Source organism: Somniosus microcephalus, chromosome 22, assembly GCF_052327205.1.
Source record: "Somniosus microcephalus isolate GS21.2 chromosome 22, FLI_Smic_1.0, whole genome shotgun sequence".
Lineage (NCBI taxonomy): Eukaryota > Metazoa > Chordata > Chondrichthyes > Squaliformes > Somniosidae > Somniosus > Somniosus microcephalus.
This window is the reverse complement of record NC_141008.1, coordinates 73,562,031-73,580,430: the sequence shown is the minus strand read 5'-3', so window position 1 is coordinate 73,580,430 and position 18,400 is coordinate 73,562,031. Positions and strand designations below refer to the sequence as shown.

The 18,400-nt window shown below is 41.9% G+C and overlaps 1 protein-coding gene across 6 annotated transcripts in view; it reads left to right on the top strand.

Annotated features, from left to right (window-relative positions):
- Window positions 1–16,252, top strand: part of kiaa0753 (KIAA0753 ortholog) — an 88,803-nt gene extending 72,551 nt beyond the window's left edge. For 5 of the 6 annotated variants that reach the window (XM_085965046.1, XM_085965045.1, XM_085965042.1 and 2 more), the window contains 2 exons: window positions 1,070–1,291; window positions 11,398–16,252. In XM_085965046.1, coding sequence (XP_085821172.1) covers window positions 1,070–1,291; window positions 11,398–11,515 — 340 coding nt within the window. In that variant the 3' untranslated portion in view covers window positions 11,516–16,252. The remainder of the gene's footprint in view (window positions 1–1,069; window positions 1,292–11,397) is intronic. The other variant, XM_085965047.1, reaches the window with a different exon arrangement.
- Window positions 16,253–18,400: the final 2,148 nt, after the last annotated feature.

Below are 18,400 nucleotides of genomic sequence, written 5' to 3'. Positions count from 1 at the left end.
ATTGACTAAAGAGATCTGGAAAACAATTAAATCTGCGTTTTCCATTGAAAAATGGTTACTGTAAATCATAGTATTAATATCAGTATTTATTGACAGCATCTGGGATATAAAACTATTTGCCAATGAATACTGACAGTTTTTTAAAGTACCCTTCAGTTTGGAGCTAGATATTTCCAGTAACACTGACCAACTTTCAGGTACTAATAGTTCAAGTTATCTCGGACAGCAACTTCCTGATTTCCACGTTTACCTGCGCATGTGCGGTCGCCAGAAGTTGCTGTCTGATTTACACTTTAATAACAGTGAACGCTGATAGCCTCACTGTTATTTCCACAGCAGAATCCAGCCCAATATCTCCTGTGTAGCTCGGTGTTGAATTGTGTTTGGTAACACTCCTGAGAAGCGCCTTGGGATGTTTCACTATGTTAAATGCAAGTTGTTATTGCTACTGTTATAGAATGAACGCAAACATTTTAAGATAACCAGAGCATTCTTGCTTTCATATGTGCAGGATCAGGTGAGTACAGCTAATATAATAAAATAACACATAGGTTAATAAGCATCTGTAAAGAGAAAATACAGGCTTACCTTTTCAGTTGTAGGCCCTTCATCAGAACTTGAAGCTAGAAAATAAGCAAGCCCTTTAATGAACTGAGCTAAACCGTCTCCCCAGGATCCTGGGGTGTATCCTGTCAGGTCCCGGCATTGGTTCTCCTTTAGCTTAACTAACTTCTCTTAACGTTCCTTTTGATTGTAATGTCACTTGCCCCACTTATCAAACAAACAACTTGAGGAGGGGTAGGGACGAAAGCATACATGGACACGATAGAAAGTGGATTTGGTTGTGATATTCTTTTTCTCTCCCCCTCCCAAAAAATGTTTTATTTTTAAAGTTATTTAGGTAAAACCCAGTGGACTGATATACAAGCAAATCGGTTTCATATTCAGTGAGAAATCTTTGAATATATAACTTTCCTGTCAGTTATCATTTATGGCCAAGATCATGTTTACGGTTGCTTTAATGAAAATAAATGTGTTATTGTCATAACCTTTACATGTTTTAATTTAGCCCTGCTGAGGACTTGGAATGGAGTGGAAGGCCAGAGCCTGCTTCAGTGTTGGAACCTTTGTCCCAGAAGTTACCCAGGAAAAAGCAGGGTGGTACTGCACTCTCTATACCACAAAAAATGGTTCAAAGTATACTGAACTACCGTGAGAGATTTGTCCAGTATCTAAAAATGATTTCGCATGAGGCTGTAGGAAACTTTAACCCATGGTTAATTACTGAAAGGTAATTTAGTTTTTTTACTGGACAAGTAATGCTGACCATTGTAAGCGGGTTTTGATCCTAGCCCAATTGCTGGACGGACGGTTCGAATCGCCCCCGCCTTACGAAAGTTCTTTACCCGGGAATTATTATTCTGAGTGTAAATGAAATAAGTGACGGACAGGAATGCTTCGGTGAAAAATCAAACTGATATTTGGTCTAACTTACACTGGCTAAAACATGCTCTACTAAACAAAATCACTGTCCCTGTGGAGAATAAAATCCAGGTTACAATCAACATACGTACAGTACAAAACTGGGGACTATAACAAGCAGTAATTCCCTTGTTGCTATGGTGGACTCTAACTCCACCCCTACCCCTTCGCCTGGCTGAACCAAACCAAGCTCCCACCCTCGGAATAGCCCAAAAACTTCACTTCTGAGAGACTATGCTTACCCCCACACATGGTCAGTTTCGATTGCTCTGTTCGTCGGCTTCTCTGGTACGGTGGCATAGTGGTTAGCACTGTTGCCTCACAGCGCCAGGGACCCGGGTTCGAATCCGGCCTCGGGCAACTGTCTGTGTGGAGTTTGCACATTCTCCCCGTGTTTGCGTGGGTTTCCTCCGGGTGCTCCGGTTTCCTCCCACAGTCCAAAGATGTGCAGGTTAGGTTGATTGGCTATGATAAATTGACCCTTAGTGTTAGGGGGATTAAATACGTGGGGTTACGGGGATAGGGTGGGATATGTGTTGGTGTAGAGGTTACGGGGATCGGGTGGGATATATGTCGGTGCAGGCTCGATGGGCCGAAATGGCCTCTATCTGCACTGTGGGGTTTCTGTGATTCTTGTGAGTTCGATCTTGTAGGAGCAGGGAGCGAGAGAGAGAGAGTGGTGGAAAAGAGTCTATCTTTATAGTAGTCCCTATCTTTTCCTGCCAATCTTTAAAATCCTTTTGCTTCTGCGCACTCCGGTGCTTAATCTGTGATGAGTCATCCTCGGACCCATGCGTATTGGGTTAATGGCCCCAAGTCTGGGACATATCTTTCGGTCTTTGTGTTGGGAAAAAACTGGCTCCCTTTTGGCTGGGTGAGGCCAGTGGGTTCATTGTTCTGCTTCTCTTCTGCGATGGAGGTGAGAAGTGCTCTTGCATATTAGTGGTTTTTCTAATCAAGTTCAATGGCCCCCTTTTTCCAGGACTGTCGGGCGAACCCATACATACTGCCATGCGTTCTCTGGAGTTTTAACAAAACCAGTCTTTCATGTATCTGCACAGGGCGATCCCATAACAGGAAAAATACCCTCAGAAAAATCCCATAAAGTCTACAAAATATTCCCGACTGAGTCCATTCTTCAGAGACTTTGCGATCTCTTCACCATATACAGTCCTTAGTTTGTTTAGATAATATTACTTTATGTACCAGTATTAGTTTTTAAATATGTCATTATTACTTCGCAAAATCAGTTGAGGTTTTTCCAGGTTTCATCACTACTTTCCATTATGTTAAGCTATAGCTGTTATCTCATTTAGTTTATCTGTCATTTATGACTTCACTTAAAAAGTAATTATAAACATAATATATTTTTAAACTAGCTTTCTAGTATGGGCAGTGTAACCAGTTTTTAGCAATTGCAAAAGGAAACGATTTCATTCATTCAAATTGGGTTGGAGTGGAAATGGGAGTTGAATTGTTAAACCACAGGTAAACCAAGATCAGATTTGCAAACAGAATGGAGATGTTCAGCAACAGAAATATCCATTCTGTGTTTGGCATTCCCAGTGCAAAGAGAACTGTAATGTGAGCAGTGGATACTGTGCCAGAAGCAGAAAATGCTGGAAACACATAGCAGATCAGTCAGCAACTGTGGAGAGAACAGACACGTTTATGTTTCGGGTGCAGGCCCTTCTTGTGAACTGTTCAGAATATAGAATAATGATCATGTGTATTCTGGAGGGAATTGTACCTTTAGGAAAGGAGAGAAGGGGATGATGTGCTTCATAGTGGATTATTTCCAGCATTTTCTGGCTTTGTTTTAAATTTCCAGCATTTGCAAAGTTTTTTAATGTATAGTTAACAAAAATATGGTTTTGACACTGCACTTGACTGTTTTGTGACATCTGTGAAGAAGATAATGCAGTTTTATTGACAAAAGACACAAAGGGACACAAAACTAAGCGAAAATTGCATCGTTTTGAGATGATGCCAAACAAATTGCAAGTTTTTAGAATTTGTTTCCAATTGTGAACATACAGAAGGTATTAATTGTAGTTACTTACTGTATTTTCTTTGACATTTGCATGTTTAAACTAGAATATCTATTTCAAAATGAAGATCAGGCTTCAATGCTTTTCATATAAGAACATAAGAAATAGGAGCAGGAGTAGGCCATACGGCCCCTCGGGCCTGCTCCACCATTCAATAGGATCATGGCTGATCTGAACCTAGACTCACGTCCACTTCCCTGCCCTCTCCCCGTAACCCCTAATTCCCTTATCTGCTAGGAAAATGTTTATCTCCATTTTAAATTTATTTAATGTTGCAGCTTCCACAGCTCTCTGGGGTAGCAAATTCCATAGATTTACTACCCTCTGAGTGAAGAAGTTTCTCCTCATCTCAGTTTTGAAAGGGCAGCCCCTTATTCTAAGATTATGCCCCCTAGTTCTGATCTCACCCATCAGTGGAAACATCCTCACCGCATCCACCCGATCAAGCCCCCTCACAATCTTATATGTTTCGATAAGATCGCCTCTCATTCTTCTGAACTCCAATGAGTAGAGTCCCAACCTACTCAACCTTTCCTCATACGTCAACCCCCTCATCTCTGTAATCAACCAAATGAACCTTCTCTGAACCGCCTCGAGAGCAAGTATATCTTTTCTTAAATATGGAAACCAAAACTGCACGCAGTATTCCAGGTGTGGCCTCACCAATACCCTGTATAACTGCAGCAAGACTTCCCTGTTTTTATACTCCATCCCCCTTGCAATAAAAGCCAAGATTCCATTGGCCTTCCTGATCACCTGCTGCACCTGCATACTAACTTTTTGTGTTTCATGCACCAGGACCCCCAGATCCCTTTGTACTGTAGCACTTTGCAGTTTCTCTCCATTTAGACAATAACTTGCTCTTTGATTTTTTCTGCCAAAGTGCATAACCTCACACTTTCCAACATTATATTGCATCTGCCAAATCTCTGCCCACTCACTTAGCCTGTCTATGTCCTTTTGCAGGTTTTTTATGTCCTCCTCACTCACTGCTTTCCCTCCCATCTTTGTATTGTCGGCAAACTTGGATATGTTGCACTCGATCCCTTCCTCCAAATCGTTAACATAGATTGTAAAGAGTTGGGGTCCCAGCACTGACCCCTGCGGAACACCACTAGTTACTGATTGCCAGCCTGAGAACGAACCATTTGTCCCAACTCTTTGTTTTCTGTTAGATAGCTTGCTAAATAGCTGCAACTCTTAAATTTAGACAATTATTACATGGTAAATTTAGTATCTAATGTAGATTTAATTTGATTTGTTTTGTATGCAATTAATGTTCATAATGACATTGTCTTTGTGTTGTGTCTTGTCATTCATTCTAAAAATACCCAACATAATTTTACGGCGTGTCATTTGGTTAAATAAATTTGCCTCTCTGCTTCAAGATTCTGTGAAGGTTAATGCATTATCTTTAGTAAAATTAATTTTGTGTTAGATCATCTGAAGAAATTATAAATGTTTTTGTGAAATTAAGTAACTGGTGGAAGGATACCATTACGCTTCAGTACCTGCTGAGAGAACTTAACCAGCCTGAAATTTTTAATTTGAACGAGCTATAGCATTTAAACATTGCAGAACAAAAACAGCAGGAAGATCTACTAATGAAGACAGAGGCTTTGATCTGAATTTTTTTAAAGTTTAAAATAGTTCAGTCTTTCAGGAACTTTGAACTCAAACATTTTCAGAAGGAATTGGCTTTTGATTAACTGGTCCATGGGGACACAGCTAATTGATCTTTTAAAATTGGAACAATTATAGCTGTCTTACAAAGGTGATATGGTCCTATTAAAGAATTTATATTCTACTACGTAAACTGTTGGAGTTGCCAAAATTCAGAGAGATATAGATAAAGAAGGAAAGGCCGGAAAAAGTATGTAAACATACGTAATATTTGTCTAATAGAAACATTACGGGATATATTTTCCTTCAAGTGCTAATGTGAACAAAAGTATGGGTGTAGAAATGGGGTTTCCATTTTATTCTCCAGTATTTTTGTTGCATTAGAGATTGAAGGAAAATATGCTCTGTATTAGTAAGTGCTGTGACTAAGGCCACGATCTTGCTGACCGAGGTGGGACCGGGGCAGGAGAGGTCGTTGTCGTCTACATCCCGCCTAGAATTTTTTTTTTCCCGTTAATGGGCCTTGTTAAGCCCGCCCTTTGCAATCCCCGACCCTATTACAAAGTGCAGGTCAGGTGACGTCCGCGCTGATGCTTCTTTTGCCGGTATATTTAAAGGGCTCATGGCTCCACTTCATTTCATTAGCTCCATTTAAAGCGTGCATTACAGATATACCACCTTCTGCTCTAAGAATGGCCTCAGAAAGGCAGCGGGCTGTTCCTCGCTTCAGTGATGACTCCCTCCATGTTCCTGTGGAGGGAGTCCATGCACGCAGGGAGGTTCTCTTCCCTGCCAGTGGGTGGAAGAGACCTCCCCAGGAGACCAAGGCAGCCTGAGGAGGTAACAGGCAGGTAGACCTGGGTTCAGTATCGCAAGCGTTTTCATGATCTTCTACGATCTGGAAAAGTGAGTATAAAGCCACACTTACATGCTGCTGTACCTGTTATCACTTCCCCATCACTCGGCATTCCCAACCCTACTCCTGCACATTGCAACTCGATGCAACATCCCTTTGACCTTCACCCATCCCTCTCTATCTACATTATTGCATCCCCATCTTTCTATGCACCCCTCACACTCACCCTCATCCTAATTTAATGACACCAACTTGCAACAGTAAAGGATGCGACTTGTTACAGCAAACCCACTCCATTATAGGCTCCCAATAAAGATCTAACACATCCATTCCTTACACTCATTCCATCAGTCTCACTCAACCTTCTCTTTCCCTCCTTGCAGGAGAAGAGAGCCAACAACAAGAGGGAGAGAACGGGAGGTGGGCCTCAATCATTGGCCATTCTGACTCCTGCAGAGGAAGCTGCCCTGGAGATCACTGGACTGGTGGACCAGCTGGAAGTGGGGGACAGAGAGAGGGGCTCATCTGAACAACCTGGTGCCAGAATCATTTCCCATACACCTACATGTCATTCATCAATCACTCATATGGGGGCTGCTGTCAACAGGAATTGATTGCTCATTGATTGCTCATAATGGTATGTGTATGCATGTACATATTATATATCTAACTGATGTCTTTACTCTCCCACAGGTCCAGCAAGAGCCCCCCCCCCCCAATGTCCATGAGGAACAGCAAGAGCACACCTCAGAGGAGGCGCCAGACACTGAGGGCGCAGCGTCACCTGAGACAAGGCAAACCAGCACCAGCACAGATCCAATCACCTCAGTGGATCCGTCGCAAGATAGAGTAGTGCTGTAACCTGGTGTCTTGCACATCACACGTGAGCAAGAGTAGATGGTGGAGGCAGGGTCAGCAGTGGATAGGATGGTCACCTGCATGGAGGACCTAATGCACCAGTCGCATGAGCACATGGTCTCCTTTCAAAATAGATGGGCATTTATGGAGGGTAGATGGGCATCTATGGAGGAGAGAAACCAGATGCTCATAAAGGTCCTTGCTAGGAGGAATGACAGTATAAACATGGGTCCTCATGGCCCCACTGATGTGAAGGAAGGTGCTCTCCAGCTTCTTGCTAGCAGAGAAGTGCGGGTGGCCCATAAGAGGGATGATGGTGGGAAGGCACATGGAAGTGGAGGCTACTCTCCAAGCACTCACACTTCAACCACCTTGCCTACCCCTCAATCAGAGCCCCAGATGCCTCCATGGACAGCGATGACCAAGTCCGCCACTGCACAGTCGCAGGAGGAGCACACTTTGGCGGGGCCCACACAGGCGCCAAAACCCAGAGGACGACCGCCAAAGGTATCTAAGCAGATGCAGCAGGGAAGTGAGTAGGCTGCCGCTACCTCTGCTGAAGCCACAGGGGTTGCACCACTTAGAAGCACTCGGAAAAGAAAGATGACACACAAATAGAGTCACGAGCGTAGTCACTTGGGTGTTTCTTTCAATGTTAATAACAAGTTTCTGTTACTTTTAATCTGGAATAAATCTGTAATTCGTTCAAATATTGTTTCTTCGCAAATGTGTGTTGACACTTGGAAGTGGCAGAGTGGATGGTCAGGGATACTTTAATCTCCATCAATGGTGGTGAGATTGATGAGGTAGGACTGGTCATTGTAGGGATGGTTAATGGTGTTGATGTGGGCTGATGCCAATGTGCCAACGCATGTGCGTGAACTTAGCTAAATCTGGCCATGATGAGGTGATTCCTGGCCTCACGGGCAGCAGTATGTTCGTGTACTGGTGGCATTGGTACTGCCGGCTGATCAAGGTCTTTCTCATCGTTGTCCTCAAACTCATCCTCCTCCTCTGAAGAGGCTGTGCACTCTGCGCGTTCTTCCTCATGCAGAGATAAGCCTCGCTGCTGCACTATGTTGTGCAGGGCGCAGCAGACCACAACGATTCTGGAGACCCTGGCTGGTGTGTACTGCAGGGCTCCTCCAGATCTGTCCAGGCATCTGAAGCGCATTTTAAGCAACCCAATCATCTGCTCTATGACACTTATTGTGGAGATCAGGCTTTAATTAGAATGTTCCTTAGCCTCGTTTGTTGTCCTCCTCAAAGGTGTCATGAGCCACATCTTTAATGGATAGCCCTTGTCTCCAAGCAACCAGCCGGAAAGACTGTTTGGAGGTATGAAGAGCTGAGGAACGGTGGAGTGGCGCAGGATGTAGGAGTCATGGCAGCTCCTAGGGAACTTGGCGCACACGTGGAGAATGATCTTCCTATGGTTGCAGACCAGCTGCACATTGAGGGAGTGGAAGCCTTTGCGGTTGCTAAACACTGCTGGGCTATGATGGGGTGCCCTGATGACCACGTGTGCAGTCGATGCCCTGCACCCATGGGAATCCAGCCAGAGCCACAAAGCCATCCGCACGCTCAGCAGCACTGGCTTCATCACTTGCAGAGTTTATAGAATTTGCTGACTTGTCAAATAGGGCGTCGGTCACCTGCGTAATGCATCTGTGTGCAGCTGACTGCGAGATGCTGCAAATGTCTGCTGCAGATACCTGGAACGAGCCTGAGGCGAAGAAGTTGAGGGCAAGGGTGACTTTCGCAGCTACTGGCAAGGGGTGTCCACCAGCTGCTCTGGGCTGCAGCTCTTGCTCCAGCAATCTGCAAATGGACGCCATGTCCTGGAACGATAGCCTAAGCCTCCATTGGCACTGCTGCTCAGTCATGTTGAGGAAGCTCATCCTCTGCCTGTAAGCCCTGCGCTGGGGGTAGCGCCTCTGACAAAGTCCAGCCCTGCGCTGGGGGTAGCGCCTCTGGCAAAGTCCAGCCCTGCGCTGATGCCCTCTGCCCTGTGCAGCATCAGGTGGTTGAGGCGAAGGTTGGCGCTCTTGCTGCTGTTGTGGCTGCTGGGGTGCCTGGTACTGCTGCTGGTCGGGCTCTTCGTGGTCAGAGTCTGAGGACCAAGGTGAGAGAGTGTAAACCATACCCATTCTATGTAATAGATGGCAGGTGATAGAGAGATGACAGAAGCAAATCTGTGAATGCTGAGAGGGGTTGGTCCAATGAGGTGGAACTGGATAGAGAGTTGGCTCCAAATACTTGCAAGCTGCTGTAGGCTGTATATGTCTTCCAAATGCAGTAACGAACAGTTTCTGAGCTCTGAAAGTGAACAGCTGCAACATGGTAACCTTTATAGAACTTCTGCAGCTGCCAGGTAATCAGATAATGCAATGCAGACTCAACTCACGACATGGTGAGCTGATGTGTTCTCCGTGCAGCGGGTAACTTGTGGGGAGCACATACAATTGAAATGTAGCCTTAAAATAGCAGTTAATTGGATGTTAACCCAGTTAATGATTTGAATTGCCTCCCCTGCCGCTTGGTGTCAGGTCCGTTTTGCGCCGACTGATCCGACACCTGTGCGACTCTCGTGGAGGCAGGTTGAACCCGCTGTCAATCTTTGCCATTTTGATACCTGACCCGTCTCCGAACCCGCCCTCTCAGCACCGGCAAGATGGTGGCTTAAAATTTTCCCCAATTTAACAATTAAAACTTAAGAATGAAATATGCACATGACATGTACATCTATTTTGGAATGAATCTTAAAAATTATACATGGCTGTTTAATTTTGTCCAGGATTTAATACTCTGGAGATAAGTTTTTTAAACTGGTAATACATACTAGTGTGCTTATGTTTTGTTCTACTGAGTACTAGGATACAGATTCATAACTGCAATTTTTCCAGCCGCAAATTTCAATCTTGAGTGTTAATGATTCTTCTGGGGCAGAAGAGTGGTGAATCATAAAAATTCCCTGAGTGGCTCTTTTGTAACTTCTGCTGGCTGGTTACAGAGTGGCATTGGCAGATATCTGAAAGGTATCTGACTACCCTCGACACCATTGAGGGGTGCTTGGTACAGAACGATAACGAATATATAATATTGTAACTCTTGATTTTAGTCATATGAAAATGTTTACAAGCTCAAATGTCCCATTTATACGGAAGCTAACATGATGCAATACCTTTACGTGCCATGTGAAATTGTTCAAATTAGAATTAAAGAAATATTTGTGGTGTTATGGTGTTAATATAAAAGCAATCCCTAGTGCTTCTGAGTGTTAAAGGGTAAGTAATAACAGGCACAGTTCTGCTAGTGAAGAGTTTGAGACATATTGATGAATGAAAAGCTGTACTTGTTAAGTGTATTTAATGAAAATGTGGTTCCCACATTGAAGTTAGAGCCCTGGAGATTACGTAGATTGGTGTGATTAAACTTCGCACACCATGTATGACTGCACAATATTATCCAATAAACCTCTAGTCCAGTTCGGTAGTTTTCATCTTCAGTTTATGTTCTATTTTGTTAAATGACTTGTCAACCTACTATAACATTTATTTAATGCATCTAGTCTTTATATGAAACATTGGGGGGAATTTTAATCCCGGTTTGGGTCGGTGGGAGCTTAAAGTTTAAAAAATCTGAATCCTGCCTCCAACCCACCCACTTCTGGTTTCACTGAGGGCAGGTTGGCACTTTAAATATTATAATGAGGCTGCATGCCTCATCTTGAAGCTCCATTTTAAATTTAGTTCTGGGTGGCCGGGTTTCCTAGGTTCTGGTAATCCGGCAGCTAAAGGAAGGCCTTTCCATTTACCTACTGGATCCAGCATTCCTGCCTTGCCAACCCCCCGCGATCGGACTCTTTAACCCACCCCCACTCCCCCCCCCCCCGACCATTCCGATCTCCTACCCCCTCCCCGCCACGAGGCCTTTAGCCTCCGATTCTCTCCACACCCCCCCCCCCCCCCCCCGCCCCGTTCTGGTCCAGCCTTCCAACCCATCCATGACCTCTATCCTTCGACCCCCCCCCCGCCCCCAATACCTCCCTCCCTCCTCTCTGCGGCCTGGTACCGCAGGCCTACCCGCCCGACAGTCAGCCAGCCTCTCCATCTGCCTGGCTGAGGGCGGGAAACTAAGAAGCTAAATGTTAATCAGGTCCTGGTGTTAAATTTGGCATGGGCTGAGGAAACCCGTTCTCTTAGGTTTCCCGCCCGCATTGCATCCCCCACTCCCTACCCGCCTCCAAGATAAAATTCCAGCCATTGTCTTGGTTTGAAATGGGATGCTGAATTATTTACTGTTTAGTTTTCTCTGGGGAAACTTTAAACATTGAAATGATTGGAAAAACACATAAGCAAGAATATTATTGCAGACTGATAAAACTGAAGTAATAAATGTATTTTCATACTCCAAGGCTACCTGCTAATCTCTGATAAGCATGCCAGTTATTGCACAGTTAACTTGAATCCATATAAGTTCACTGGATAACTTTGCTGATATGTCCTGTTCTTTTCTTTTTCCTAGCTTGGCTGAAGAGCTAATGGAAGAAGGTCTAGATGATGTAGCAGCTGAATTGCAGGGTGTGTGTGAGGAGTATGCAGAAGCCTTGTTCACTGCTGAGTTTATGCAGCCTGCAGAGTGAAAAAAACAAAACCGAGCATTCCCCAGTGTCACTGGGAGAGGAATATTGAATGTGTGCTGTGAATTCTTCAAAGAAACCTATAAACTTTCACATGAAAACATGGCACTAAGCATAACTTGTACAATGTGATGAACATCTCATGTACTTTCACTGGTTGAGCTGATTGACAAGATTGTTCTTCAAACTCAATTTAATGTATAACAATTCTTTTATTTTACCTTAGCCTTGTCATAAATTTCAGTGATTGAAAGTTGCAGTATTCATTTCTTTTCTTAGGCTTAAATTTCTCAAAATAGACTTTCAAAGTCACGTAGAACCTGTTTACTTTCACACACCTCCCACATGCTATTTAAAACCCGAATTGTTTTCACTCTAAATTATACTGGTTTGTATTCTAAAGCCAGTACTCAAAGTGCATGCCTTGCTGGGAAAGAGATTCTCCAGCATCATTTGAAGGATTCTGTATTGAGTGTTCTGTGAATAGACCACGTCTCCAATGTAATGTCATATCAACATGTTTAACTGTTGCCATGAATACTGAGCACGTATTAATCTCGGCATCACTGAGGGCAAGGAGATCTATATGTGAATGAAATTTTACTATACTTTAGTTTGGAAATATATTTTTTCTCCTGGACAGTTACAGGTTGACCATGTGCTCATTACTTTTTCACTGTTGTATTTGCTAGCTGTTAGGTACCCTGCATTTTGCTTTTTTGTGCTTCTAATAGTCTTTCAGTCAAGATTTGTGATGAGGATAATGCCACGAGTACTGTGCAGATCTGATCTCTGACGGCTCCAATAAGCAAACAAGTGCAGCTGAACTACTAGGAAACCGAATTAAATTGCTTTGTTTCAGTGTTCAGCAGGTAACAGATTCTGGAGCTTTAATCTGGAATAATCAATTACCAGGAGAGCTATGCACTTTTGCAGTCACCATAGGGAGGATTAAACATCAACTTTCAGGACAGATGCCAGGAAGTATTTCTTTAGGCAGAAGGTAGTCAGTAATTGGAATGGATTGTCAGAAAGGTTGGTTGAGGCCAGGGCACTGGACTCTTAAGAAATGGCAAGATGGTGTAATGGGAAGATAATAGTGTTGGTATTCTAGAACGACGAGGTCAAACGTGCCAAAGCGTCATCTTTATCCAACTAATCTTATGATCTTACCAAAACAAAGCACAAATTAGTTATAGATCAAAATGGGGCATTGTTAGTTACTGGCACGTGTCCAAGGATAGCAAGCTTTCTAACCCTTTCTAGCATTAATCAAGGACAGGTCGGTCAAGTGGACAGCAACTCACTCAAATTAACCATTGGGACCAGGACGGGTTAAAGTTCCTGCAGTCCAGTCCAAGTGATTCTTTGAGAACCAAATACAATTCAGAATTAGAAAGTGCCCCAGACAAGGGCGGTGATTTATGTCTCGTTGCTTCCCCATTTGCACTCAAAAAAGGGGATTTATTTTTGCAATAGGTCGTGGGTATTTTTCATCTCCAGTGGTCTGAAAATAAACCAGCTGCTCGTCCCATCCATTTTCCGTTGCTTTTATGTGCGGTAAAATTTTCAGACATGAATCATGGTGGACAGAGCTCTTGTCTGAAACAGGTGGAAGCCTCATGAATATGTGTACAGGGGTCAAGAGATGTTGTTGTTTAGCTCCCAACACCATTTTCCACCCTTAATGCCTGATACTGTCAAGTCCTGCTCCCACCCACCAACCATGTGAGGTACATTAGGAGTTGGCCATTTGGAGCGATATTTAAAGTGCTTCTCCTGTTACTCTTGGACAAAGCTGTCTACAGCTTTTGAAGACTTTATTTTTGCAATAGGTCGTGGGTATTTTTCATCTCAGTGATTTGAAAGTGCTTGCAGCTGCTGCTGTAGGTGCTGAATTGATGTTGCCTGCTGCTCCACTGTTCCACACAAAAAGAGAGCACCCCCACCCCGGCTCATGTTAATTTGCAGTTGCAGGCCCTTGTAAAGCAGCCATGCCACCTCATTTCCCACCTCCAAATTGTCAAGCTTCCTACATGGAGTGCGTTTTGCACTAGCAGCTCGCGTACCACATGTTAATAAAATGCATACCTGCAAAATCGCACAGATCCACTGCTGGCTTGTCCTGCCCTTTGCCTACCCGTTAACTGCTCACACGTGAAAATCACTTGCAAAGAGTACAAGCTATTGTACATAAAGTGTAAGATGCATAGCTACGCAAGAACTGTAGCTACACAAGAACTGTGATTGCATTTAAAGGAATTCATTATATGCAAAGTGCTTGGGATATTTCTAAGAGATGTGATAACATGATATACAAGTTCTTTTCTCAACATATCAGAAGGAAATTATGCAGACTTGGGTTGTAATTACAAAAAGCAGGCTAACCGCCTTTCTAACGCTACTGACTCCTGCATGCAAGATAAATCTGCTAATGTGGCAAATGTCATAGTCAGTTTTAGGCATTGGCATGTACTGGCGATGCAGTAATTAATTTGCCCTCTAGTTTGCCATTTGTGGCTTGGCTACATAAATGTCAGTTATCGTTTGGCAAATAGATGTTGGCATCCCATTTACTATTTTGTGGTAAATTCCTTCTTTTATTAACAGCGTGGCAGAAACATTTAACTAAGCCTAAATGCGTGCTTCGCTTCCAAGTTGGTAATGAAGTTTTCACAGGAACCAGTTTATTTCAAAGTTCTTTTTGGCCATTTAAGTACTTTCTTCCTGGTTCCGTGACCTGATGCGGGGGGGGGGTCAAGCACTCCATCTTCATAATTCCATGCGATAACCTATTACTGTTTTGTTTTGCTCTTTGTTATTGAAAACCTGTGTAGAGCTTTTTGTTGCTGAAATGGGTGAGAGTATGGGGCCACTACTTGTATCTCTAAGGAATTTTGCTCATAATTGTACCTACATTTTCAGATGAATTTGTCAACTGGGTAAGTAGCAACTGGATGTTGCAGCTCCAAACACATTTGCCTAATTAGTTACAGGAAATGAGTTCTGGGTAAAATGTCATTAAAAACTAAAGATTTGCATAGCATCCAAACTACATTTGAGACCATACAAATTAGAGCATTGGAAATATGTCATACATAAACAACACTTCCCAAATGATGTCAAAAGCTACAGGCACAAAATATTCAAACAATAATGCATATACTTTTTAAATAATTGACTAAATTGGATAATGCTATAAATAGGTTAGGTTGGCCAGGTAGAAAGAATAATCTCCCCACAATTTATTGTAAAATAACTGGGAATCCTCACTTATGAATGCTACAGTTGGCATGGCACATGCTTTTAAGCATAACTGGACATGTGAGAGTTCATATCACTATACTGAAAGGTACTGGTGTGGAAGAGAGTACAGCCACACTGAGAATGCAACAAAAATTTTTATGTATAATTGACGCAGCATCATTCTGGCACCAATCCTTTTGGTTGTATGCTGCTAATCTCGTCTTAATGTCTGGGTCTGACCGCTCAATTGGCAAGAAACGGAGATGGAAAAAGTTTGGTTATACAAGTTACAGTTATGGGACAGATTAAAATTAGATAATGAAAATAGGTAATGGGAAACCTCTTACTGCTGTGAAATAAGCTTTTTTTTAATAAACTGAGTTAACTGATTTGGTTTTTATTGTAAATTAACATTTGATTGAGGGACAGTTAATTAGGGCATTGCCACAAGTAACTGATTTCTTATTTGATTAACATTACTGTGGTTCTTCCTTTAATTTAATAAATGTGTTTGCCTTGCCTGTTTTTATTCAAGCAGACAATTCCCAATGTGTTTTTAAAATACTTTCTACAACTTTGGTTCTTTAAAAATGAATGGATAAACACCAAGTTAATTACAACATAAATCAACTTTTGTGCTTTTTTTTGAGTGCATTATAAATGACTAAAATCTTAATCCTGTGATCAGTCTATACACGAGCACACAACTTTAATGGTTTTATTTTGAAAAACTATAAATTTGTAATCATTTGCTCAGAAATGGCAGGTTTGAGATTTATGTATTTTTAAATTGGGTGTATTGAGGTAGAAAATCTTAGCTTTTGATCAGAAGCTGAAACCCCAAATTCACAAGGTACAGCAAAAGTTTACATGCTTTGCCCTTCAGTGGGAGGAATTAAATCTCAGCAAATTGGCATAACTTCAGGATTGTTTTTGAACCTTAAGTAAATAATGAACTTGAGCAGTCTGTTTTGAATCAATAATTAAGTTTACGTATGGGTACACTGACTATGCTTACAGAGAAAGCCCAGTTTTACATCAGATACATCGGAGAGAGATAGTTAATTGACAAAAGGAAGCCATTATGCTGACACACCCATTACCCCTTATTAATATGTCAGGTAAAGTTGAGCTTTCTTGCATAAGGTCTAGTCAGGCTTTATCAGTCCATATATAAAATCTTATCTGAATAACACTGAATTTTTGTGTGTGCTTGTAGCTAATTATTTCAATGCAGGGCTTTAAAAGATACCCCTGCAATTTTGTTACACCTAATGTTTTCAAATACTTTTTGCAACATTTAATGCCTTGGACAAGTAATAACAGTCATAAAATTGACCATATATTATATTTATAACTATTTAACTGGAAAGTGTTTCATATTTTCTAAAATTCATTTTTAAAGGATATGTTTGGGATGACTTGAACATTTTGTTTAGTGGAAAAATGCTTTTTATATTTATAAATATTTATGAAATAAACATTTTAAATTGCCTGCTTGTTTTTATTGCAGTTTGAAGGAATCTCGGTCCTTTCATTAAATATATATATATTTCAAGATGTGCACAATTTTTGTATTTGACATATTTCAGTACCATCCAGTAGACCTGTGGTCAAGGAAATTAATAAAGATTAACAAGTTGTACCGACATTAGTAGTGGAATTTAAAGAAATCCATGGCAAAGCTTTTTTTAATGTTATCATCTCTCACCTAAAGATGTGGATTCCTTGCTGGGTAATGTTCCATAGTACCCAGCCATCCTCTGCCTCACTGAAGTGCCCATTATTCATGTTTGAGCATTGTCTGAGTGTTGGCCACCCAGTTAACTGAGGGAGTGGCATCACAGCCAAGCCCAATGCCGCCCTCACCTGTTGCACAGTGATCAGAAATGGAAATACAGTCTGAAATATCCCGTCTCTAACCCAGGGTACTAAATCGGTAAACTAAGCACAGATGAGATTCAAACAGCCATGAGGAAAGAGTCACAGAGGAAATATTTGTAGATGGGAGGAGCTTTTGATTTTGCTTCTTTCTATGTTGCCACCTGAGTTTTAAGATTTTTTTTTTGTAATTTCAATATAATATACATAGTGTACAATTGAGTTAATAGCCAAGTAATCCTCAGGAACCTTGCCCAGTTGCTATCGGGGATTACAGGGGAGTTTTCTACAGAATTTGTCTTAAAATTGATTGGTCAAAATAGGGTTACCTCATTTATATTCCCTCAGGCAGAAACTGTAATTGGCATATGCTCCATATATGTTGGAGGCATGTGTTTATTCTGTCGAGTTGTACATAGCAAGCTGCACCTTCTTACAACTAGCATATGCAGAAGTGTGCAACTCTAGTTTCAGTCTCCTGCAGTCATGTGGCGGAGCAGATGGAATTCGTAGAGCTTAGGTGGGGTGTGGTGTGCTCAGTGTGTGATCTTGAGTTGCCTTGTCATCCAAACTATATTTTTAAATTGTCAAATCATTTTACGTTCAAATTTTACAAGCAATGCTCCCAATTTTACAGTGAAAACTACTTTCTACTCTATCAGCACCTTTCTATATCATCATTCTAGACTAGCACACCAAGAAACTTGAGTTTTATGGATGTCTGGTCAAATGCCATGTCTATTACAGAAGTAATCTCCTAAATAATTTGCCCAGTAGCTTTGTGGTCACAGTTTTTTTTAGAAATCGATGTTGTCTCTGTAGAGAATAATCGCAGAGAGCTGAAAGGATCAGCTGTGTGGAGAGAACAGAACCTAATATTCAATAATTATACCTATGGCACCACATGCTTTATCACTTGTCTTTCTAATTTAATGGAAAATTGCAACTGCTTGATAAAATGGGACAGATGATTGCGACTACGTCGACTAAGGTGCCATTTTTGCCGCAAATGCAAACAGGCTGGCGGATTTTAATGGAATTCTTAGTGGTACCAAAGTAATTGAACAGTTAAGAAGAAAAGAGCCCATACACACTAACTGTGCTGAGGAAGAATGACAGTATCCATGTTAAAGCAAAGGCAGATTGTACAAAGATCAGTGGTTAAATCCACATTATTACAGCACAAATTAAAAGCATATATAACATGGAGTTATTTCAGGTCCTCATAAAAATAAATAAAAGGTCAATTTCATTACTTGCATGTTTTATTTTGAGTGGAAAATGAAAGAAAAAGTGCTGAAAAATCAAAGACCTGATTCAGCTCATTTTCATTTTTATTTCTATTCTTCCCTCCCCTCCAATTTTCTCTCCTTATCTCCTGAGGATGCTAACTTACCAGGTATAGAGCCATGGGTGCCTAGGGTTCACGTCTGCCAGCCAGCTACCCTCATGTACCTTGCCCAGGTGGCCATTCTTTGTGTTCTTGTACACTCTCCAGCAGATTCCACTGGATATGCGTGGATGTCAGTGAGGGCAAGGTTTGGCTTGAATGTAATAGAGTCTCCCAGTGAGGCCAGTTGTAGCACCCTACTTCCACCCTGACTGAGACCAGCTAATTACAGGTATTAAATCTGGGGCATCATTGGCCTCTACAGCTCAGTTGTACATTGGATAGTATAGACTGAGCTAACCAATATTTTCATGTACTACAGCTTTTAATGTAAAATTAAATTGTATCAAGTGAAATATCCCACCTTATTT